Genomic DNA, 25,069 nt, shown 5'->3' with positions numbered 1-25,069 from the left:
GATCAAACTGCTGGGCTGAGGGCTTTGGGGGCCATGGTCTCAGGGAACATCTAGCTCAACTGGTATAAAGTGGTTTATAAAGAGAATGTTCTATATTCTACTTTGGTGAGTAGTGTCTGGGGTCTTAAAAGCCTGTAGGATACTCCACAGGTCTTACCCCTATGGGAGCAAGAAAGAGTGAAGCAAACTAAAGCTAAAGGACTAATGGACCACATCTACTGTGGCCTCCACCAGACTAAGTCCAGTAAAACAAGATGGTGCCCGGCTACCACCTATGACTGCTCTGACAGGGATCACAATAGAGGGTCCTGGACAGAGCTGGAGAAAAATGTAGAACAAAATTCTAAATCAAAAAGAAAGACTAGACTTTCTGGCCTCACAGAGACTGGAGAAACCCTGAGAGTATGGCCCCCAACCACCCTTTCAGGTCAGCAATGAGGCCACTCCTGAGGTTCACCCTTCAGCCAAAGATTAAACAGGCCCATGGAACAAAATAAGACTAAAGGGGCACATCAGCCCTGGGGCAGGGACTAGAAGGCAGGAGGGAACAGGAAATCTGCTAATAGGGAACCCAGGGTTGAGAAGGGAGACTGTTGACATGTGGGGTTGTTAACCAATGTCATAGAACAATATACACACTAACTGATAAAAAACTAGTTTGTTCTGTAAACCTTCATCTAAAGTACAAAAAGAAAAAAAGAATGTCTTCTTCTATAGATGTCTGAATTTATCCCATAGCCTCCTATCTTTTTGACAGTACAAAGTGAAATAGCCCTAACAAAAGTGTCAAATCACAAGAAGGTAATGGAAGGATTATGTAAAGATAACTAAATCTTCAGAGGAGATTCTGGGTCTGTATACACTCAACCTTTCACTTTCTAAGTCTGTAGTAGTTCACAGTTACAGATTTTATAGTGCTGAACTTGGACCACTGCCTATCACTGAAGGGCTTTCTGGATGAAGGAGAGATAGACACTTCTGCACAACATAATAGTTACCATGGTAGGCTGATCCTAAAATGGCTCCCCCTTGTCCCATGATCCCCACCTCCTGGCAGTCTTTCTCCTGGATAACCCCCTTCCCTTGAGTGTGGGCTGGACCTAGCAGCTTGCTTCTAATGTTAGAATATGGCAAGGGTAAAACCAAAAAACCAAACTCATTGCCATAGAATCAATTCTAACTCATTGTTACCCCATAGGACAGGGTAAAACTGACTTATAGAGTTGCCAAGGCTGTAATCTTTACAGAAGCAGATTGCTACATCTTTCTCCCACAGAGCAGCTGGTGGGTTTGAGCTGCTGAGCTTTTGGTTAGCTGCTGAGTGCTTAACCACTGTGTCACCAGGGCTTCCTATGGAAGAGTTTAGGTTGTGTTGTGGTTGTGTGACTTCTGTCTTGCTTGCATTCTCTCTTTTGCTGGCACTCTTGTTTCTTGGCTTGCTTGCTTTGGTGAAGTCAGTGATCATGTTGGAGAGGCTCATGTGGCAAGGGGCTGAGGGTGGTCTCTGGCTAACAGTCTACAAAGAAATGAATCATGCCAACAACCACTGAGTGAGCTTAGAACAGATACTGCCCCAGTTGAACCTTGAGATGACTATTGCCCTGGCCAATACTTTGATTGTAACCTTGTAAGAGATACTGCAGCACAAGTTCTTAATCCCATTAAGCTGTGTCTGCTTTCCTGACTCACAGAAACTATGAGATAATAAATGTGTGATACTTTAAGCTGTTAAGTTTTGGGGTGATCTGTTACACTGCAATAGATAGCTAAGACAGTTATTAAACAGCCTATGGTGAACTTACCTGAGCAGAGAATGTACAAGCATACTTTGGGAACCTTAAAACAATATGGGTTGATTTTTCTATTATACCCTAGTTAACAAGAATAGGCAGCCCCAGTAGCTAATTCCTAGAGCACACTGGTAGCCTTGGGATTTATTAGAGTAAGAAACTCCTATGTTAATGGCCACAGGCTGTAAGGCCATAGGGACCATAAGACTATGTAGGCCAGTGTTCTAAACCAGGCAGTGATGTCAAGAATCAGCTGAGGGACCTGGGCCCTACCCTGGACCTACTGAATTGGGATCACCACAGGTAGGCCTCACAGCATCTATTTTAGATGAAATTTCCCCAGATGAGTCACATTGTGTATCCCTGCGTAAGAACTACTGATCTAGCCCTGTTCCCCCACTTAACATAATAGGACATGGATGCCAGAGAAGTTCCATGCCTTTTTAAGATCACCTAGTCAGTGGCAGAGCCAGGACAAAAACACATGTTTTCTCTGCCTCTTTCTTCTCCTTTGTCCACTCTGCCACAAGGTCCCCACCCATGCACACTCCCACCCTATGAGATGGAGAACTTAGTTTAGCCCAGAGCTAACATAAGTAGAAAAAAGGAACAGATATGCAGAGACTAAGGTTGTCTTTATTTGTTTGGAAAACAACTTCCATTCTTCATTGCTCAGTATAATCCTGGCCTGGTGACAATGAATGCTTCTGTCTCTGGCCTCCCCCAAGTGCCTCCTTTGTAAGCTAGGGAACAACACACACACTTTCCATTAGATATTTGTCTCCAGATACCAGTTGGGAAACATGGCCAGGACTGGAATTGAACACACTGAGAACTTGTGGGGTTTGTCTCTGAGCCCCATGTGGCTTGCAATCTTTCCCTTCATCCCGCCTGAGACAACTGCTCCTGTCCTAGGTGGCTTTGCCTCTGCCTCCCAGTTCAGGATGTCTGGAGTAGTCACGGGATACTCACAACCTCATTTCCAGTCTGCTTCTTTTCTTGTCTGGGAAGCACCCCTAGACCACGCTGGTTCTGCGAGGCCCCATTAGGAACTCACCATGTCCCAGTGCTGGCTCATAAGAGAGGACTCACAAGGGTTGACGACGAACTCCCTGCCATTCTCAGTACCTTCACCAAACATGTCAGTGTCCAGGCAGAGGTGGGAGGCCATGTGCTCGATGCGGGAACCAGTCTTGGTCCATTGCTGAGAGGACAGGAGAGAGGATGAACCAGGTTTCTCTGCCAGTGCTGGAATTACAGTATAACTGAAGATGATTGAAGATGTTTATATCACATGCCTACGATCACTCAGAGACCTGACTTCATAGTCTCATGGAGGAATGAAACTGCAATTAATTGCTCTGCCATGTGTTTCTTTTCTTTTTTTTTTTTAATTGGATTTCAAAAAGCAAAAGTGAAATCAATATATTTGCTAGGAAAACTCATCAGGAGGCAATAAGTTTCCAAGCAATAGGCCAGAATGTGAAACAAGTTAGTCACAGGAGCAATTAAAAAAAAGAAAGATCCAAGCTTGCTATACGCAGTGTTAGAAAGAAATGGGAGAGAGCTGGGGATGTCAGGAGCAGGGAGGGAAATGGGAACAGCGAGGGTGGAGGGCTCCTGGGCAACACCCATGCAGTAAACCTCTGCTTCTCCAAAGTCCTTCAGCACACAAGCACCCAAGCAGAGGTGGGTTTCCTGCTGCTGTTTCTCAGACTTTGCTTCCTATGGCAAGGAGAAAGGGGATGGAAATGCATTGGAGAACTGCCATTTAGGAGGTTCTGAGCTCTGTACTTCATTTAATGGCCGTGAATGGCTATCCTATATGGTGAACATCATCAACCTCATTTCATAAAAGAAGAAACTGAAGCTCAGAGAGGTCAAGTAACCTGCCTCGAGTCACATAGGCAGTCATACAGCAGACATTTTAATCTTGGTCTGTTCAACTCCAACATTCAGTTTGCTAGGAAACTGGAGCCAACAACGCCTTGCTGCTAGAAGAATTGGGTGCCTGGTGCATCCAGAGTGCTCAATACTTTGGTGAAGACATTTCCAGAGCCCCAGTTCCCTGAGAGTAAAGGTTCCAGTCTTGATCATCCTTGAGGCCCTAAAGGCCTTGCCCCAGAGCTCTCTGATCTGGGATCCCAGGTGGGGATCAGGTCAATGACAGGACAGTACAGCATGAGCTTGCATGGTGTGGTCCAACAAGGTTGGCAGTCTTTCAGGGGGCTAGCAACCCAGGGACAGGGAGCTGTCACTGATGTCTGCACCATGGGGGGCATCAGAAGCAGCATCCCTCTCCCACTTCTAACCAAAAGGACCCCTTTCTTATCATCCCTTTTGTAGCCCCAAACACTTCTCATATTTTCTTTCTTTTCCTGGACCTGCATAAGGTGGTCAGGGCAGTCACGTTATTGAAGGCTGCCCTGCCCCAGGGTGGCCCTCTGGGCACTTACCTGTCTGTCATCTCCATTCTTGCAAAGCACAAGAACCACCGGGGCGCCAGGGAAGAAGGTGATGACTGAGAGGCACAGCTCCTCCTGGAGGATCTGCTGGGTGTATGTGAAGGCCCACACCTGGGGGAAGAGATCAGGGAATATTCGCAGGGATTCTTGGAAGCTACAGCTCCTTGGATACACTGTGACTATGTGCGATGATCATTATACCTTGGTAAAGATTCCTGGGGTCGGGGAGGGGAGTTCTGGCAGGAATTGGCTTTGAACAAAGCCCCTTGGAAAATGCTATTCAAGCACCAGAGGTCACATTTTCACCAAGGCCTCTGTCCCCATACCTGGGAAAGGGGTCAGGCCTGGGGCCCACAGGCTGCCTCTAGGAGTTGCTGAACAATATTGGGCTTTGGGAGACAGCCAGAACAACATCCCAATGAGCTGCTTGGTTTCCAGCTTCTTTACTTGGAGAAAATTTCTCAGTCAAAACCTGTTCCTCACACTTGACATTTCAAGCGGCTTCCTGGCAGGTCAAAAGAACATACCTTTTTCTTTAGGAGAATATACTCGACAGGGAGTCCAAATCTATGTCTCAAAACACAGAGGTATGCTGAGCCAGACTGAGTGGCAAAGGGAATGAGGAAATGTTCCAAGGGAAAGAGTGAAGAGGAACTGAGCAAGAAGAAAGTTATGAGGAACACAATTATTTCAGAGTGTGCAGGGGCCCCAACATGCCGGTATAAGGGATCGTCTGTACAACAGATGCCATGCAGGGAGAGAAACTGAGAAGTTGAATTTACTAGCATATCTCTAAAGACGTGAGGAAAGGGGGCATCCTCTGGGGTTCATTATGAGCAACGACTCACACATATTTCCCCCAAGGGGCCCAAGACTGCAAAGTAACTGCAGCTCAAGCAGCCTACGGTGCTTTCCAGTTCTTCAGTTAGGGTGGCAGAAAGTGCTGACATAATCCTTCTCAAACTGAGAACCTGGAAAAGAGTTTTTTCCCCCCTAGATTGTGAAACGGGGACAATTCTTGCCCTTTGCCTTCATCATGGAGCAATGTAAGTGATTCTCGAATCAGCTCCCTCAGGGAACCTGTCAGGAAGAACCCCTACTAGGGCTGTGTCTGTTCCCCTCCAACACACCCTGCTGACTAGATGACCCTTAGCCTCTGAACCAGGCCACCCGTGAGCTACTTCTCCTTGGCTCAAGAATTAAAAAGGGTACTTAGCAGACTAGCCCTCTGCCCTAGGACCAAATGGCCCCTGAGCTGACACAGTGCTGTCCATTGCCTCTCATTCTGTCCCTTCCCTGCCTGCCTTGAGCCAGCTGCCTCCTGGCCCCAGCCCTCTCCTGACCTCCACTGTGTGCTGAACATCTCTAACTTCTTTATGTGATTTGGCTTCCTCTCCTCATCTCTCTCACAGCCTTGGGCCCCCTGCTGTTCTGACCACAGGGTGTATCTTCACCCTGAGTTGGCCTGACCCACTGGGTGCCAACCACTGCTCCCCAGATTTTGGACCTTCCCCTGCCTCTTCATGGTGGATGAAGCCACCAGCCACTGGGAACTGCTATATCCTAAGAACTGCTGGTGTTGGGAAAAGACCTAGACCAGCAAGTATTCCCTGGACAGTGGATGGAAATACGGATGGAACAAAAGACTGTCTATGAGTTGATAACTCCTGAAGCCCAGCAACACTACATAAGGGTTCTTTATACTATTCTCTCTATTTCTGTGTTAATATGTATTTGAAATTTTCTATAATACAAAGTTATTAAATGTACTTATTAGAACATATCAAGAAGTTCTTTGCTGGCCCTGTGAGCACCACCACACTTCCACACATACCATCTGTCTTCCTCCAGAATGTCCAGGCATGGACTAGTAATGTGAAATTTTCTCCCAAAATGGAGGGTGCTGAGAGACCAAAGAAAGGGGCAGGCAACTCCAGTGTGGCAGCAAAGGGGCATATTAGGGGGACTTACATATAAGGCCAAATCCTGGGCAGCCTGCAGGACCAAAGCAGATCTCTGCACCCTGCAATGAGAGGGCAGAGGTTTTATAGTGGTGGTAGATGATAATGACTCCACACCAGGGGCTTACACAAGAATGCAAACTGTAGTGAACTAGTGGACCACATGGCCCAGGGACAGATTCCCAAGCCAATGGGCCAGGGCGTTCTTGGCAGGTAAATCATACTGGGGCCTCATCCTATACAGAGGCTTCCACTGGATCTTGAATGAACTCTTCACACTCTATATCGCCCCCAAGCCATAAGGGTGATTGAGCACTTCGATGGACATTCTTAAATGACTTATGACAGGACAAGACAATTCCAGCCTAAACTATACATTTAGGCAAGCAGTCTGGGGTATCAGTGCAGCAGTTCCATGCAAGGGCATTTCTCATTTGCACGGTACATTTGATAATACTGTCCATTCCATAAAATGTGTTTCTTTTGTATACAACTGTTTCTGACAAAAGATCTAGGTCCCACAGAGGTATCTGCTTCAAGACTAGGACAGACAGCTAGCCTGGGTGGCTATACCCCAGAAACCTTCACCTCAAGTCCCATGGGAGATAGGGGAGGGGAGGGGAAAATTGTTAATATTATCTTTTTTTCTTCCCAGATTATCCCACAATGACAGACAAACCCCTCATCCATGAGCATCAAAGATACAGGCTTTTGCTAGAGCTACCAATCAGACCAACTTTGGCTCTGTCAACATTTGAACTGAGATGACAAGTCATCTCCCCACATTGTTCCAGCTGATTTGTCAACAAGGAGGACATCTTGTGGACCAAATGAATATGTAACCTGGTATACTGCAGAGATCATGTAGTAAATGAATTCAGTTGACTCCACTACTCTTGGAGAACATCTTTTGAAGTATGAAAACTGCCTGTGGGGAGTGCTCTAACTTTAGAAGGAAATTTATCTCTGTGTGTTAGAAATGTAGTACTTTTATGACTGAGTTTGATGTTACTCTGGACATGGACAACTTGCAGACTGTGGCCAGGTAGTTCGATGTACACTGACTGACTACACCAAATCTGAATTCGCTTGGTCTGGCAATGGTAATACCTTGTTCAATTGTACTGAGAAAGAGAGCTTTTGTATTACTTGACTGAAATGTATACTGTTCATATAATGTGCCATGTTGGGAGAAATATGCTGTTTCTACATAAATGAATCAGGACATGTTATACATACATAAGACTGGACAAATAAATACAGCCTGCTCTTTTATCTATTCAATTGGCTTACGTTAAGCCACAACTGGGATGGCTGGTTGGGATATCTCCTCCAAGCAGGCCTGATCAACCTGCTGCAGACTGTCCTACTAGTAGAAAAAAAAAAAAAAAATTTTTTTTTCCCCTGATTAAATCCTGCCTTAAGTGATGCACGGATGTAACATCCACCAGAGTTATGCACCAAACCATGGAAATGAAGCTCGATGTCCAAAATGGGTGTTGGGTATATGAGGACTTGGTACTGCTTTGCTTCTTTTTCTGACACCCTGATGGTAGTTAGGGTGGGCTGTTGGGGGAGTGGTCTGCCTCTACACTTCCCATCCAGGATGTCTCAGTAAAGGCCTTGGGCTCAGAACATTCTCCGATAAGGAGGCTGGGAATTGAGTCGACTTCTGTCTCCCAGTTCCTTCTCCTTATCAGAGAAGCCTTCCCCCTGTTCTGGGCACACAGTAACTTTCTTTGACTCTGGCACATGTGTGGGCACCATACAGTACCTGGTCAACCCCACTTCTATTTCTGTTCCTGGCAGGGAGGGAATGGGGTCTCTTGTACCATGGTACAAGGGGGGAGTGGCACAAGATTGTAAGAGCCAGCCTTGAGGGGTGGACTGAAGGGGAAACAGGCTTTGTGAGGCTGAACATGGGTGCCCCCATGTGGTCTGCTAGTTCATTACAGTTTGCATTCTTATGTAGCCCCTGGCATGGAGCTACTATTGTCCACCACCACTATAAAACCTCTGCCCTAGTCCTTTGGCCGCCTGGGACCACTGACTTGTATGTAAGTCTCCCTAACATACTCTTTACTGCCACATTGGAGTTGCCCATGTCTTTCTTTGGTCTGTCAGTGCCCTCTATTTTCAGAGGCAAATTTCAAGTTACTGTGTACTAGTGACCCAGTCCACCCTTGGAGGACAACCCAGGGGTGAGATCCACAGAGGTCCTGAAATCAGACTTAGGCCACGTGGGCGGGGGATCCTGGGTCCCCATATATCCAAGTGTAATCTAGACAGAGGGAGCAAGTCCCAGTGAAGCCCTGAGATTCCTTGCTCTGTGGGGAGGAGAACCGGGGTCCTAGGCCTAGGTCTAAGGGCAAGGCTCCCAGGAGACCGTTCGCCCCAGCCACACAGTACTACTGGCCTCAGAGTTAGACTTTTGCCATTCTCTGGGAATGAGGCTAAACATACCGTCACTGATATCAAAAGAAGAGGCCCATCCCTCCGTTCCATTACTTGACCACACCACCTGCAGTGAACCATGAATTAATATTTACAAAATAAAACCTGCAATTTTCTGAGGATCACCACAATACAATGGCATCATATTTTTTGTGTTAAAAGTATTAACCGATTAAGCATAAAAATTTAAAATACACCACACTCTCTAAAACCTCGTTTTGGCATTTTTCCTTTAATATATCCTAGGGGCTTCAAGAACAGTAAGTACTCTGGATGTTTTTGACATCTGAGACACCATGTCCAAAAGTGTCTTTTGGGAAGGATGCATATGGTACATCCAGGGGCTAGGGGCTGAGGAAATCACCCCAAGACTCCCCCCCCCCCAAGAGAAGTGTGTGAACACGCAGAAACACGAATCAAAGCTCTCACACTAAGCGAACTTTCCATTAGCTGGTGATTTACTGGCATTAAAATAATTTAGCCTCTCAGTTTCCCCGAGGAACGGTGTTCTCTAGCCACATCTCTGACAGTAGAGAAGAGAGTAGAAGCTGCCCACAAGAGCAGGCAGGGATGGGAGGCAGGGAGAGGTATTCTGACTCCCATTCTGTGGACTGTCAGGTTTCCTAGAATGGCCATGATGAATGGGTTTTCCAGACAATCCCTGAGTCAGAAATGGGATCAGGGGAGTCTGCGGTGGACATTCAGGCTGGCCTTGCCTCATTCAGTAAGTATGGGCTCTCTGGTGATGTCTCCATTTGGGGGATGGCAAAACCACAATCTGTGATTAATAACCCCCCCCACCCCAGCTTATTGATGCACATGGGCACCACACCCATGGAAGGTGGCCTGAAGGCTGGAGGCCGGTGCGTGCTCCTTAGCCCCCAGCGAGGGGCTTAAAAGCAAGTCTCCAGAGAAAGAAATTGCTGGCAGGAGAAGGGAGTGGTATGGCAGTGAGAGCATAGCTTTGCTAATAAATACTCTCCTGACTGTGGCTGCAAAAGCTGGGATGAAATGAAGTCACAGCACCCCAGCCAGGGGCTTATCTGTCTTATCTTGTACTGAATGGAGATGGAGAGAGGAAAGGTTTTCCGAAGTAGAGATAACTGGAGGAGTAAAGTTCTGAAAGAAGCAGGATGGAGTCAGGGGCCCAGGCAGAGGGGATGATCTTGGAATGGGGCACCTTCTACTCTAACACTAAGAAGTGATCAGCCTAGCGCAGCTGGGGAGATTTTGCCTCCCAGGGACAACATTTGGCTATGTCTGGAGATGTTTTTGATTGTCATAACTGGGAAGGGAGGATGCTACTGGTATCTAGTGGGTAGAAGCCATGGATGCTGCTAGACCTCCTACAATGTACAGAACAACTCCCAAAACAGAGAATTATCCAGTCTTAGTGCCAATGTGGTTAAGTTCTATGGCTGCCAACCAAAAGGTCGGCAGTTTGAATCCACCAGGTACTCCTTGAAAACTCTATGGGGCAGTTCTACTCTGTCCTATAGGGTCGCTATGAGTCGGAATCGACTTGATGGCAACGGGTTCGGTTTTTTTGTTTTACTGCCAATGTGTGGAGCCCTGGTGGTGCAGTGGTTAAAGCACCCAACTGCTAACCAAATGTCAGTTCAAACCCACCAGTCCTCCACGGGAGAATAATTGGCAGTTTGCTTCCATAAAGATTTATAGCCTTGGAAACCCTATGGGGCAGTTCTACTCTGTCCTACAGAGTCGCTATGAGTCAGAATCAACTCGACAGCAGTGGGTTTGGCTTGGTTTTTTAGTGCCAGTGTTGCTAAGGTTGGGAAATCCTAGCCTAGTCTTAAGGGACTGGGCTGGAGGCAGTTAGCCTATGTCTAAACCCTGCTCTTGCATTTATTCATGTATGATTTGGGTAGAGTTGTTCAACTTCTCTAAGCCTCTCTTACCCCACCTGTAAAATAGGGTAATAACAGGATATACTTCACGGGGTTGTTGTGATGATTAAATGGGATGATGTGTGGAGAACTTAGCCCAGTGCCTGGCTCCTGGCACATAATATGTATTCCATGGATAATAGTATTATTATGATAAGTGGGAAGGAGAAGTGGTTGGGTGAAGTTTGTTGTTGTTAGGTGCCGCTGAGTCAATTTTGACTCATGCCGATCCCATGGGACAGAGTAGAACTGCTCCATAGGGTTTTCTTGGCTGTAATCTTTATAGAAGCAGACCATGGGAAGGTTCAAATCACCAACTTTTTGGTTAGCAGCCAAGTGTTTAACTGTTTGCACCACCAGCAGGGACAGATTAAGCAGTAAGCAATGTACACACGGGCTTACTTGTGCTTATTTACTAATCTGTAGTGCACAATTTCATCTGCTGAGGCTTCACATTCATTGTTTGTTTAATCCTCCAAAGAACACTGGGAGGTAGGTATGGTTTTATAGGAGAGGTCACTGAGGATCAAAGGAGCCAAACCGTTATTCGGGGCAAAGCCAGGAGCAAACTCCAGAGTTGACACTGTGAATGTGGGCCATTCTTGGGGAGCTAGGACCTGAGATGGCAAGTGTATCCAGGGCCACCAGCTGGCCTGGAACCAGAGGCCACATGGACAATTCATTCATCCATCAACCAGTCCCTTGAAGAACTCTCTCAGACAAGGTGTCTGGAATGAATAAGCCTGGGCTTACTCAAACTGGAATTCAGTTGACCTCTTGATGCACCTGGATTTCTGAAGGATCAGACATAGTGACTGGTGTCATTGTGAGAACAACTAAAAGGAACTGGCTGGCTACACTGGGGTTTACTTCATCAGCTGTGTGGATACACAGCCTTAACTTCTCTGTGTTGGAAGCTCTCTGGCCAGAGATAGCAAGGGACTGCACTCACTCCAAGACATACTGCCTCCTTTGATCTGGACCTTCACTAGACTCGTGTTTTGAGTCTTTTCTTTATTTTCAGCCCATTCCGTTCTTTCATCCCAAGTTGTAAAAATATACATATATGTTTGGTTAAAACCCACACCCAATACATTTTCTGTTGGGGCATTTGCTGGGCTCTAGAGAAACTGCTGGGGCTGGAATCCTGGCTCTCCACTTACTAATCTTGTGAACCTGGGTGAGTTACTTAACTCTCTGTAACTCAGTTACCTCATATGGCAACTAAAAATAAGATCAGTTTCTACTGAAGAGGGTCACTATGAGCAGTAAATGGGTTGACACATACACATGCTCAGAACGGAGCTTGCCACATAGCAAGTGCTTAGTTTAGGTCTGCTGTGTTGATGACGATGAAGCCAACAGGAAGAGAGATGGTCCTAGAGAACATCCTTTAGAAAATTGCCTTTTGTTTATCTCCCAGGAGATACACTGGAGTGGCAGCTCTGATGGGGCCAGTCCCAAAACTGTGCTGAGAAAGCAAAGGAAGAAAGGGATCATCAAGCAAGGAAGGGGACATGCCAGCAGCCTATCTCCCTGGCAGACTCAGGCCTTACATACCTAAAGGTTCTGAGTTAAGCTTGGGTTTTGGAGGAGAGTTTTTCTCATCTCACCCATCCAGGGTATTCAGCTGCCTGACACGTGTTGCATAAGCCAGTAGCCTAGACTGCTAGGGATACAGGTAGAAGGACACACTAAAAAAATAAGATTTTAAATTTTTGTTGCTCCTTTTCTTTAAATTGGGGTAGAAACTAGATTGGTGCATTTGTCTCCTCTCTTTCACACACACACATGCAAAATTTCTGGTGAATCCTATAAAGTTAAGAGGAAACTTGTTCACCTGGAGAATTCTTGGGTTGTACATGTTTACAAACTGATGATGTATTTCCCTTTCATTTCACCCAAGACATCAGTGTGCTGCTGATACATTTGATAAGCAAGCACATAAAAACATCTCCTCCCAAGGTTGAGAAGGCAGCTAGGGAAGTAGGAGAGGCAGGGACATAAGCCCATGTCAGAGCTGGAGAACATCAGGGTCTGGGGGTCTCGTTTCAGTAGTGAGGGCACCTGAGCTACTGGATCACACACCTAGGGGGTCTCTGGCCAGATGGAACCAGAGTCCAGAGCTTATGGGCCAGCCCTTGGTACCCATTCACTCCAGGTATCTGGGGCCCCAGGATCCCCTGTCCACACGGTTCGAGCCTGATTTCAGGACCTGCGTGGATCTCACCCCTGGGTTGACCTCCAAGGGTAGACTTGGTCACTAGTACACACATCTAAGCCCAAGGGGGAGCTGAATAAAGGGTTGACCAATCTTGGATGTGCAGGCTGGAGAGTTCACCATGTGGGACAGAAGCAGGGGTGGGAAGAAAACGGGGCAGGCATAGGCTAGAAATCAACATGGCATGTGTTCCCATGGACTTATGTGGTCCAAGGAATACAGACCTTCATTTATCCTCTTGCATCAATTCCCATAAATGTCAGGGAATGGGCCTTCTTGCTGGCCTGCCTGTCTTCTCCCTAACCCCTGGCATGGGGATATAGCCTTTGTTTCCCCCTTCCTAGCGGATGCCACTAGAAACTGGCCAAGGAGAATCTTTTGTCAGACATATCCTGTGAAGGTGGGTTTGACCTATGTTTTAATATTTAAAACCCAGAAGAAGTATCCCAGGGACAGCTATGACTCTGCCACCATCAGCAAAAACAGAACTGTTTAAGAGTGTCTGAGGAGAGGCGGGGCCAAGATGGCAGAGTAGACAGATGCTTCTGGTAATCCCTCTTACAACAAACACCTGAAAAAAACAAGTGAAATGATTATATATATGACAAGGTAGGGGACCTGAACATCAAAGACAAAGTTAGAAAACAGATTGAGTGGCAGAGGAGGGAGAGACTGTTCAGAAGCGCCGAGGAGTTGTGGGACATGAATCACCAGGAACTCTCAGGCACCATTCCCTGGAATAACTGTGGCGGGGCTGGCAGTAGCATTCTGGATGTGGTTTCCTCAGGGAGAAACAGTGAGCTGCACAGCCTACTCACACATCCAGAACCAGAGAAGAATGGTGCGCTTGGCAAAAGCTAAGTACTTGCATGTATTTTACCATTCCCCAGGACCTCAAGCTGGCTTCAGTGGCTGTCGGTTTACCTGGGCCTGGAATAGGTCCAGCTATTCTCCTGGCATTGGAGAAAGAATAACTTTATGACTGGGGGAAAAGATAATCTGCCACCTCCACTAAGCTGGAGAGATCAGGACAGAAGCGGCTCCTGTCCAGGCATGAACAGTCCACAGATTTGAATAACTTTCACCCCTGCATGGACCTGTGTGGGCCCATTTCAGGAGAATAGGCCCTTGTTGGCAGACTGTAACTGTTTCAGCTGTGTGGTGGACAGGTGGGTGATTGATATTTGACACCACTTTGCCTATTAAACAGGGTCCTCACCTTCCCACATCAGGGGCTTGAGGACTGGTGGCTCCACCCACATTACCTAGCCACCTGCAACAGGGGCCCAAGGATAAGTGGTACCTCCCAGTCTTTAAAACCAAAAGCATCAGGTGCCCATGGTCCATCTGAAGAACCCACCCACCTGTACACTCTAGGGAACAGGGATACGCTTTCCTCACAGACACTCAGGGGATGGTTGTCAGCCCCCTGTCTTGTTCAGAGCATAACCCCCTGCTACAACCAGATACCTGTACCTATACCAATCACCCCTGCCCCTCTAAGGCTATAGGAGAGAACCTGTACCACACACTTGATGGCCAACTACCTGGACAGCTGAACTGAATCCATACAAGAAAAGTGAATGGACTCCTAGGTTCATATACCCAGTAACAGCTCTAGCCATCTGGTGACAGGATGTTAGAGCCTCAGGAGCGAAAATAATCAACATAGCTTACTCGAGAAGCCTATTTGGGCATATCAAAAGAAAGCAAAGCAAGAAGCTAGGATATAGTAAGCAAACAAAAATGAACTAATACAATAACTTATAGATGGCTGAGAGAAAACAATATCAGATCACAAGAAGAAGCAGACCATGATTGCTTCAATAAGCTCTCAAAACAAAGAATCAAGGAATCTTCCAGATAAAGGTGTCTTCTTGGAATTACCAGATGAAGAATACAAAAGATTAATGTACAGAACTCTTCAAGGCATCAGGAATGAGATCAGGCAAAATGCAGAACAAGCCAAGGAACACACAGAAAAAGGAGTCAAAGAAATTGAAAATGTTATTTAAGAATATAATGAAAACTTTAATAAGCTGCAAGAATCCATAGAGAGACAGCAATCAGAAATTCAGAAGATTAATGATAAAATTATAGGATTACACAACTCAATAGAAAGTCAAAAGAGCAGAATTGAGCAACTGGAAGGCAGAATTATTGAGATTGAAGATAAAACAGTTGACACCAATATATTCAAAGAAAAATCAGATAAAAGAATTTAAAGAATGAAGACACCCTGAGAATTATGTGGGAATGTATCAAGAGAAATAACCTGTGAGCGATTGCAGTACCAGAACAGGGAGTGATAACAGAAAATACAGAGAGAATTGTGGAAGATTTGTTGGCAGAAAACTTCCCTGATATTGTGAAAGATGAGAAGATATCCATCAAATATGCCCATCGAACTCCACATAAGGTAGGTCTCAAAAGAAAGACACCAAGACATATTATGATCAAACTTGCCAAAACCAAAGAAAAAGAGAGAATTTTAAGAGCAGCTAGGGATAAATGAAAAAGTCACATAAAAAGGAGGGTCAATAAGAATAAGCTCGGACTACATGGCAGAAACCATGCAGACAAGAAGGCAATGAGATGACTTACATAAAACAATGAAGGAAAAAAACTGCCAGCCAAGAAAACTGTCTCTCAAATATGAAGGCAAAATTAGGACATTTCCAGATAAACAGAATCATAGAGAATTTGTAAAAACCAAACCAAAACTACAAGATATACTAAAGGGATTTCTCTGCTTAGAAAATCAATAATACCAGATATCAACCCAAGACGAGAACACAGGACAGGGAATCCAGATGTCAACCTAGACTGGGAAATCACAAAAATAAATCAAGATAAAAAATGCTCAAAACAGGGAAATAGTGATGTCATTATGTAAAAGAAGACAATATTAAAGCAATATAGAGAGACTAAGAAACGTAGTCATAGATCTTCTATATGGAGAGAAAGTCAAGGTGATATAAAGAAATAAAAGTTAGGCTTAAACTCTAAAAAATAGGGATAAATATTAAAGTAACCACAAAGGAACCTAACGATCCCACTTATCAAGATAAAATACGAGAAAAAATAAAGACTCAGCAGAAAGAAAATCAACAACAACGAATAAGAGTAAAAGACAATATATAAAGATAATCTACTCAGCACAAAAAACTTAAGTGGGAAAAAGAAACTGTCAAAAACACACAAAAAGAGACATCAATATGACAGCACTAAACTCATACCTATCCATAATTACGCTGAACGTAAATGTACCAATAAAGAGAGAGTGGCAGGGTGGATAAAAAACCACAATTCATCTATATGCTGCCTACTGGAGACACACCTTACACTTAGAGACACAAACTAAAACCCAAAGGATGGAAAAAAAATCTATCATTCAAACAACAATCAAAAAAGACCAGGAGTGGCAATATTAATTTCTGACAAAATAGACTTTAAAGTTAAATCCACCAAAAAGGATAAGGAAGGACACTATATAATGATTAAAGGGACAAAATACTGGGAGGATATAACCATATTAAATATTTATGCACCCAATGACAGGGCTGCAAGATACATAAAACAAACTTTAACAGCATTGGAAAATGAGATAGACAGCTCCACAATTACAGTAGGACAATTCAACACACCACTTTTGGTGAAGGGCAGAACATCCAGAAAGAAGCTCAATAAAGGCATGGAAGATCTAAATGCCACAATCAAACTAACTTGACCTTGTAGACATACAGAACACTCCACCCAAAAGCAGCCAAGTATACTTTCTTTTCTAGCACACATTGAACATTCTAGAGAATAGATCCCATATTAGCTTACAAAGCAAGCCTTGACAGAATCCAAAACACTGAAATATTACAAAGCATCTGCTCTGATCATAAGGCCATAAAAGTAGAAATCGATAATGGAAAAAGGGGAAAAGAAATCAAACACTTGGAAACTGAACAATACCCTGCTCAAAAAAGGCTGGGTTATAGAAGACATTAAGGATGGAATAAAGAAATTCATAGAGTCCAATGAGAATGAAAACACTTCCTATCAGAATCTTCAGGACACAGCTAAAGCAGTGCTCAGAGGTCAGTTAATATCAATAAATGCACACATGCAAAAAGAAGAAAGGGCCAAATCAAGGAATTATTCCTATAACTTGAAAAAAATAGTAAGAGAACAAGAAAAGAAACCCTCAGGGACCAGAAGAAAGCAAATAATAAGAATTAGAGCAAAACTAAAAGAAATAGAGAAAAAAAAAAAACAACTGAAAGAGTTAACAAGACCAAAAGCTGGCTCTTTGAAAAAATTAATAAAAATTGATAAACCAGTGGCCAAACTGACAAAAGAAAAACAGGAGAGGAAGCAAATAACCCAAGTAAGAAATGAGATGGGTGATATCACAACGCACCCAACTGAAATTAAAAGAATCATATCAGATTACTATGAAAAATTGTACTCTAATGAGTTTGAAAACCTAGAAGAAATGGATGAATTCCTAGAAACACACTACCTACCTAAACTAACACAAACAGAGGTAGAACAACTAAATAGACCCATCACAAAAGAAGAGATTGAAAAGGTAATTAAAAACACTCCCCCAAAAAAAAACCCTGGCCCAGAGAGCTACACTGGAGAGTTCTACCAAACTTTCAGAGAAGAGTTAACACCACTACTACTAAAGATATTTCAGAGCATAGAAAAGGATGGAATATTCCCAAACTCATTCTATGAAGCCAGCACATCCCTGATACCAAAACCAGGCAAAGACACAACAAAAAAAGAAAACTATAGACCTCTATTGAACTTAGATGTAAAATCTTCAACAAAATTCTAACCAATAGAATTCAACAACATATCAAAAAAATAATTCACCACGCCCAAGTGGGATTCATACCAGGTATGCAGGGATTGCTCAACACTAGAAAAACAATCAATGTAATCCATTATATAAATAAAACAAAAGACAAGAACCACATGATCTTATTAATTGATGCAGAAAAGGCATTTGGCAAAGTCCAACACCCATTCATGATAAAAACTCTCAGGAAAATAGGAATAGAAGGAAAATTCCTCAACATAATAAAGGGCATTTATACAAAGCCAAAAGCCAACATCATCCTAAATGCAGAGGGCCTGAAACCATGCCCCTTGAGAACAGGAACCAGACAAGGATGCCGTTTAACACCACTCTTATTGAACATTGTTCTGGAGGTCCTAGTCAGAGCAATTAGGATAGATAAAGAAATAAAGGGCACCCAGATTGACAAGAAAGAAGTAGAAGAATCTCTATTTGCAGATGACATGATCTTATACACAGAAAACTCAAAAGAATCCTCAAGAAAACTACTGAAACTAATAGAAGAGTTCAGCAGAGAATCAGGATACAAGATAAACATACAAAAATCAGTTGGATTCCTCTACACCAACAAAAAGAACATCGAAGAGGAAATCACCAAATCAATACCATTTACAGTAGCCCCCAAGATGATAAGATACTTAGGGATAAATCTTACCAGAGACATAAAAGACCTATACATAGAAAACTACAAGACACTACTGCAAGAAACCAAAAGAGACCTACATAAGCGGAAAAACATACCTTGTTCATGGATAGGAAGAGCCAACATTGTAAAAATGTCTCTTCTACCAAAAGAGATCTATAGATACAATGCAATTCTGATCCAAATTCCAACAATATTTTTTAATGAGACAGAGAAACAAATCACCAACTCCATATGGAATGGAAAGAGGCCCCAGATAAATACAGCATTACTGAAAAAGAAGAGCAAAGTGGGAGGAGAGATAGTCAGAACAGCCTAGTCCTGGTACAACAATATACATAGACCAATGGAAGAGAATTGAGAATCCAGACATAAATCCATCCACATATGAGCAGCTGGTATTTGACAAAGGACCAAAGTCAATTAAATGGGGAAAACACAGTCTCTTCAACAAATGGTGCTTGCATAACTGGCTATCCATCCACAAAAAAAAAAAAAAAATGAAACAAGACCCATACCTTACACCATGAAAAAAACTAAAAATGGATCAAAGACCTAAATATAAAATTTAAAATGATAAAGATATGGAAGAAAAAATAGGGACACACACTAGGAGTCCTAATACATAGCATAAACAGTATATAAAAGATTACTAACAATGCACAAACACCAGATAACTGGGAGCTCCTTAAAATCAAACACCTATGCTCATCCACTTGGTCATGGTGAATTACTTTTTTGATATGTTGTTGAATTCTGTTGGCTATAACTTTATTGAGGGTTTTTGCATCTAAGTTCATGGAGGATGTAGGTCTGTAATTTTCTTTCTTTTTTTTTTTTTTGGTTTCTTTACCTGGTTTTGGTATCAGGGGTGTGCCGGCTTCATAGAATGAGTTTGGGAGTATTCCATCATTTTTTACGATCAGAAATACCTTTAGTAGTGGTGGTGTTAACTCTTCTCTGAAAGTTTGGTAGAACTCTGCAGTGAAGCCGTCAGGGCCAGGGCTTTTTTTTGTTGGGAGTTTTTTGATTACCTTTTCAATCTCTTCTTTTGTTATGGGTCTATTTGGTTGTTCTACCTCTGTTTGCGTTGGTTTAGGTAGGTAGTGTGTTTCTAGGAAATCATCCATTTCTTCTAGGTTTTGAAAATTTTTTTTGAGTACAATTTTTCAGGGAAACATGATATGATTGTTTTAATTTCAGTTGGGTCTGTTGTAATATCGCCCATCTCATTTCTTATTTGGGTTATTTGCTTCCTCTCCTGTTCTTCTTTCGTCAGTTTGGCCAATGGCTTATCAATTCTGTTAATTTTTTCAAAGAACCAGCTTTTGGTCTTGTTAATTCTTTCAATTGTTTTTCTGTTCTCTATTTCATTTAGTTCTGCTCTAATTTTTATTATTTGTTTTCTTCTGGTGCGTGAGGGTTTCTTTTGTTGCTCTCTTTCTATTTGTTCAAGTTGTAGAGGTAATTATTTGATTTTGGCCCTTCTTTTTGTATATGTGCATTTGTTGATATAAATTGACCTCTGAGCACTGCTTTCGCTGCATCACAAAGGTTCTGATAGGAAGTGTTTTCATTCTCATTGGATTCTATGAATTTCTTTATTCCATCCTTAATGTCTTCAATAATCCAGTCTTTTTTGAGCAGGGTATTGTTCAGTTTCCAAGTGTTTGATTTCTTTTCCCTGCTTTTCCTGTTATTGATTTCCACTTTTATGCCTTATGGTCAGAGAAGATGCTTTGTAATATTTCAATGTTTTGGATTCTGCTAAGGCTTGCTTTATGACCTAATATGTGGTCTATTCTAGAGAATGTTCCATGTGCACTAGAAAAGAGAATATAGTTGGCTGCTGTTGGGTGGAGTGTTCTGTATATGTCTATGAGGTCGAGTTGGTTGATTGTGGCATTTAGATCTTCCGTGCCTTTATTGAGCTTCTTTCTGGGTGTTCTGTCCTCCACTGAAAGTGGTGTGTTGAAATCTCCTACTATGATTGTGGAGCTGTCTATCTCACTTTTCAATGCTGATAGAGTTTGTTTCATGTATCTTGCAGCCCTGTCGTTGGGTGAATAAATATTTAATATGGTTATATCTTCTTGGTGTATTGCCCTTCAATCATTACATAGTGTCCTTCCTTATCCTTTCTGAAGGATTTAACTTTAAAGTCTATTTTGCCAGAAATTAATATTGTCACTCCTGCTCTTTTTTGATTGTTGTTTGTGTGATATATTTTTTTCCATCCTTTGAGTTTTAGTTTTTGTCTCTAAGGTGTGTCTCTTGTAGGCAGCATATAGATGGATCATGTTTTTTAATTAATTCTGTCACTCTCTGTCTCTTTATTGGTGCATTTAGTCCATTTACATTCAGTGTAATTATGGATAGGTATGAATTTAGTGCTATCATTTTGACATCTTTTTTTGTGTGTTGTTGACAGTTTCTTTTTCCCACTTAATTTTATGTGCTGAGTAGATGATCTTTATATATTGCCCTTTCCTCATATTCATTGCTGTTGATTTTGTTTCTGTTGAGTCTATTTTTTCTTGTATTTTATTTTGATGAGTAGGATAGTTTGTTTCCTTTGTGGTTAACTTATTATTTACCCCTATTTTTCTAAATTTTAACCTAACTTTTATTTCTTTGTATTGCCTTGTCTTCCTCTCTGTAAAGAAGATTTATGACTACATTTCTTAGTCCCTCTTTATTGTTTTAATGTTGTCTTCTTTTAGATAATAACATTGCTGTTTCCCTGTTTTGAGCATTTTTTTTATCTTGATTTATTTTGTGATTTCCCTGTCTGGGTTTACTTCTGATTGCTCTGCCCAGTGTTCTAGTCTTGGGTTGATACCTGATATTATTGATTTTCTAACCAAAAAACTCCCTTTAGTGTTTCATGTAGTTTTGGTTTGGTTTTTACGAATTCCCTGAACTTCTGTTTATCTGGAAATGTCCTAATTTCACCTTCATATTTGAGAGGGAGTTTTGCTGGATATAAGGTTCTTGGCTGGCAATTTTTTTTCCTTCAATTTTTTGTATAAGTCATCCCATTGCCTTCTTGCCTGCATGGTTTCTGCCAAATAGTCTGGGTTTATTCTTATTGACTCTCCTTTGTAGGTGACTTTTTGTTTATCCCTTGCTGCTCTTAAAATTCTCTCTTTTATCTTTGGTTTTGGTAAGTTTGATTATAATATGTCTTGGTGACTTTTAACATCTACCCTATGTGGAGTTCGATAAGCATCTTGGATAGATATCTTCTCATCTTTCACGATATCAGGGAAGTTTTCTGCCAAGAAATCTTCAACAATTCTCTCTGTATTTTCTGTTATCCCTCCCTGTTCGGTACTCCAATCACTCATAGGTTATTTCTCTTGATAGAGTCCCACATGGTTCTTAAGTTTTCTTCATTTTTTCAAAATTCTGTTATCTGATTTTTCTTCAAATATATTAGTGCCAAGTGTTTACCTTCAAGTTCCGAAATTCTGGCTTCTACTTGCTCAATTCTGCTCCTCTGACTTTCTATTGAGTTGTCTACTTCTGTAATTAATTTTAATCTTCTGAATTTCTGATTGCTGTTTTGTCTATCTATGGATTTTTCCAGCTTCTTAAATTTTTCATTATGTTCCTGAATAATCTTTCTAATTTCTTCAATTGCTTTATCTGTGTGTTCCTTGGCTTGTTCTGCGTATTCCCTCATTTCCTTCCTGATGTCTTGAAGGGTTCCATATATTAATCTTTTGTATTCTGCCTCTGGTAATTCCAAGAAGGCACTTTCATCTAGAAGATCACTGGATTCTTTGTTTTGAGAGCTTGTTGAGGCAATCATGATCTGTTTCTTTATGTGACTTGATATTGGCTGTTGTCTCTGAGCCATGTATAAGTTATTGTATTAGTTTATTTTCTATTTGCTTACTGTGTCATAACTTCTTGCTTTGCTTTGTTTTGATATGCCCAAATGGGTTGCTTGAGTGAGCTAGCTTGATTATTTTTGCCTTTCGAGCTCTGACATTGTGTCCCCAGATGGCTAGAGCTGTTATCAGGTACATTAGTCTAGGAGTCTGTTCACTGTTCTTATATTAATTCAGCTCAGGTGTCCAGGTAGCTGATCATGAAGTGTGTGGTACAGGCTCTGTCCTACAGTCTTAGAGCGGCAGGGTGATTGGTGTAGGTTCTGGTATTTGGTTGCAGCAGGGGGTCACAGGCTGAACAAGGCAGGGGACTGAGAACCATCCCCCACATGTTTCTGAGGAAAGCATGTCCCTGTTCCCTAGAGTGTACAGGTGGGTGGGTTCTGCAGACAGACCATGGGCAGCAAATGTTTTTGGCTGTAAGGACTGGGAGGTACCAGTTATCCTTGGACCCCTGTCATGGGTGGCTGGGTGACCTGAGTGGAGCTATCAGTCCTTAGGCCCCTGATTTGGGTAGTTGAGGACCCTGTTTAATAGCCAAAGCAATGTCAAACATCAAACACCCAACTCTCAAGTGCACAGCTGAAACAGTTGTAGTCTTCCAACAAGGGTCTATTCTCCTGAAATAGGCCCACACAGGTCCATGCAAAGGGGAAAGGTACTCAAAGTCCATGGACCACTTATACCTGGACAGTAGCCGCTTCTGTCCTGAGCTCCCCCGGTTAGTGGAGCTGGCAAATTTTCTTCTTCCCCAATTGCAAACTTATTCCTTCTCCATGGCTGCGAGGATGGCTCTAGGCACTCAACAGGGCCTATCTTAGGCCCAGGGAAATCAACCACTGACACCGGCTTGGAGTGTGTAGTGGGGCGTGGTAAAATATACACAGGTACTTAGCTTTTGCCGAGAACGCCATTCTTCTTTGGTTCCCGAGGTATGAATAGGCTGTGTTGCTGGCTGCTTCTCCCTGAGGAACCTGTGGCTGAATGCTAGTATCAGTGTTCCGCTGCCGCTCCTGGGAATGGTGCCTGAGGCCTCCCTGAAATTCAGGTCCAATAACTCCTTTCCGCTTCTGAACCGTCTCTTCCTCTCTCTGCCCCTCAGTTCATTTTCTAAGCCTGCCTTTGATGTTCAGGCTCCTAGCTTGTCATAAATACACTCGTTTCACTTGTTTTTTCCGGTCTTTGTTGTCAGAGAGCTCGCCGGAAGAGTCTGTCTATTCTGCCATCTTCAGGAGTTCAACCCCCTACTAATTTAATGGACAATTTTCTATAGGCACGATACTGCTTCTTATGTCATCTTTCAGAGAAATTCTACACATTTGGAAACCAACAGGACTAAAGGCAGTCACAGAGTGAGAGGAAATCACACTTGTCATGTTCTACTTGTCTCTGGTATAATTGAGCACATGATGTCATGTAAAGTCAGGTAATCGCAGCTGACCAGAGATTGGCTGCCTCCCTTCCCTCTGGCACACATAGTCCTGCAACCCAGTCAATTACTTTACCTGCGATTTTGCTTCCTCGCCTTTGATCTTGATACAGGGGCTTAATTTTAGGTTTGGGATCTCTTGGTTTTTCCGCTTTTGTGTCTCTAGGCACTTCTGCCTCTGCCGAATATTGCCCTTCTGGATCAAGGAGTCCTTGGGGATACTAGAGGAAAGTCACAGGATATGTGAGAATCCACTGCTCTTTGGGTAGTAATGCCAGCAGCAGATGTGAGACAGTGATTTGAGAATGGCAGGGCATCTCAATGGGCTATTTTGTACCAAAATGCATTACTGGGGGAAAGGCATAAGCCACTTTGAACAAGTTGACAAGGGTAGATGGGATTTCTGGAACAAAGCCAGAGTCAGTGAGCCCATGCCCTCAGATTGCAACTCGGAGTTCAAGACCCAAAAAGTTGAGAAATACTGCTACAAAAAAGCCCCTCAAAATCAAACCCATTGCTGTCGAGTCAATTCCAATTCATAAATCCCTCGAACTATTGAAATATAGGGGGCTTTGGTGGTGCACTGGTAGGATTCTTGCTTCATGCAGGAGACCCGGGTTCAATTCCTCCACAGAATAGAGACTTGCATGTTGTTATGATGCTGAACAGGTTTCAGCAGAACTTCTAGACTGAGAGACTAGGAAGAAAGGCCTGGCAACCTATGTCCAAAAATCAGCCAATGAAAACTCTACGGGTCACAATGGTCTTTTCCACAATCGATAATGGGGATGGTGCAGGACTAGGCAGGGTTTCATACTGTTGTGTATGGGAACATCATGAGTCAGGGGCCAACTCAACAGAAAAAACCAAACGTGTTGCCGTTGAGTCGATTCCGACTTATAGCAACTGTATAGGACAGGGTAGAACTGACCCATATGGTTTCCAAGGAGCACCTGGTGGATTGGAATTGCTGTCTTTTTGGTTAGCAGCTATAACTCTTAACCACTACACCATCAGGGTTTCCAAACAAAAACAACTTCGATGAAATTTAATTTCCCTCTGATTTCAGGGTAAAGGAAGTGAACTGGTCTTCTCAGACCCTCATAGACTAACATCTCCCTCAAGGTGACCACAGGCTGTTTCCTCCAGACTAAATCAGCTGAGAGCCCCTCCCAGCAGCTAGCAAAGTATCAAAGAGATTGGGGAATACCTGAGTTCTGGGTAGACATTCTTCAGGTACCACTGGAAGCTCTCACACTGCAGATTCTTCCTCAGGCTCAATCTATTCTCAATGCTGTGGGTGGAGGGACACACGACAAAACACAGTGTGTAAGAGACAAGTACCAGCAACACTGACTTAAATTGGGGAGAACAAAGTACAATCTGTGGCCACGCTTAGCACCCACGTCTCTCCAGAGGATGCTGGAGGAATTCAGCAA

At 43.1% G+C, this 25,069-nt stretch overlaps 1 protein-coding gene across 2 annotated transcripts in view; it reads right to left on the bottom strand.

Annotated features, from left to right (window-relative positions):
* Nucleotides 1-2,019: 2,019 nt before the first annotated feature.
* Nucleotides 2,020-25,069, bottom strand: part of GALNT14 (polypeptide N-acetylgalactosaminyltransferase 14) — a 499,360-nt gene continuing 476,310 nt past the window's right edge. The window contains exons 12-15 of one of the 2 annotated variants that reach the window (XM_064277243.1): nt 24,841-24,924; nt 23,707-23,851; nt 4,247-4,366; nt 2,020-2,994 (exon numbers count right to left, since the gene is read on the bottom strand). In XM_064277243.1, the coding sequence (XP_064133313.1) occupies nt 2,836-2,994; nt 4,247-4,366; nt 23,707-23,851; nt 24,841-24,924 (508 nt within the window). In that variant the 3' untranslated portion in view covers nt 2,020-2,835. The remainder of the gene's footprint in view (nt 2,995-4,246; nt 4,367-23,706; nt 23,852-24,840; nt 24,925-25,069) is intronic. The other variant, XM_064277244.1, reaches the window with a different exon arrangement.

The sequence above is a fragment of the Loxodonta africana genome, chromosome 26, assembly GCF_030014295.1.
Source record: "Loxodonta africana isolate mLoxAfr1 chromosome 26, mLoxAfr1.hap2, whole genome shotgun sequence".
Lineage (NCBI taxonomy): Eukaryota > Metazoa > Chordata > Mammalia > Proboscidea > Elephantidae > Loxodonta > Loxodonta africana.
The sequence above is the reverse complement of the archived record's forward strand: the minus strand, read 5'-3'. Positions and strand labels throughout refer to the sequence as shown.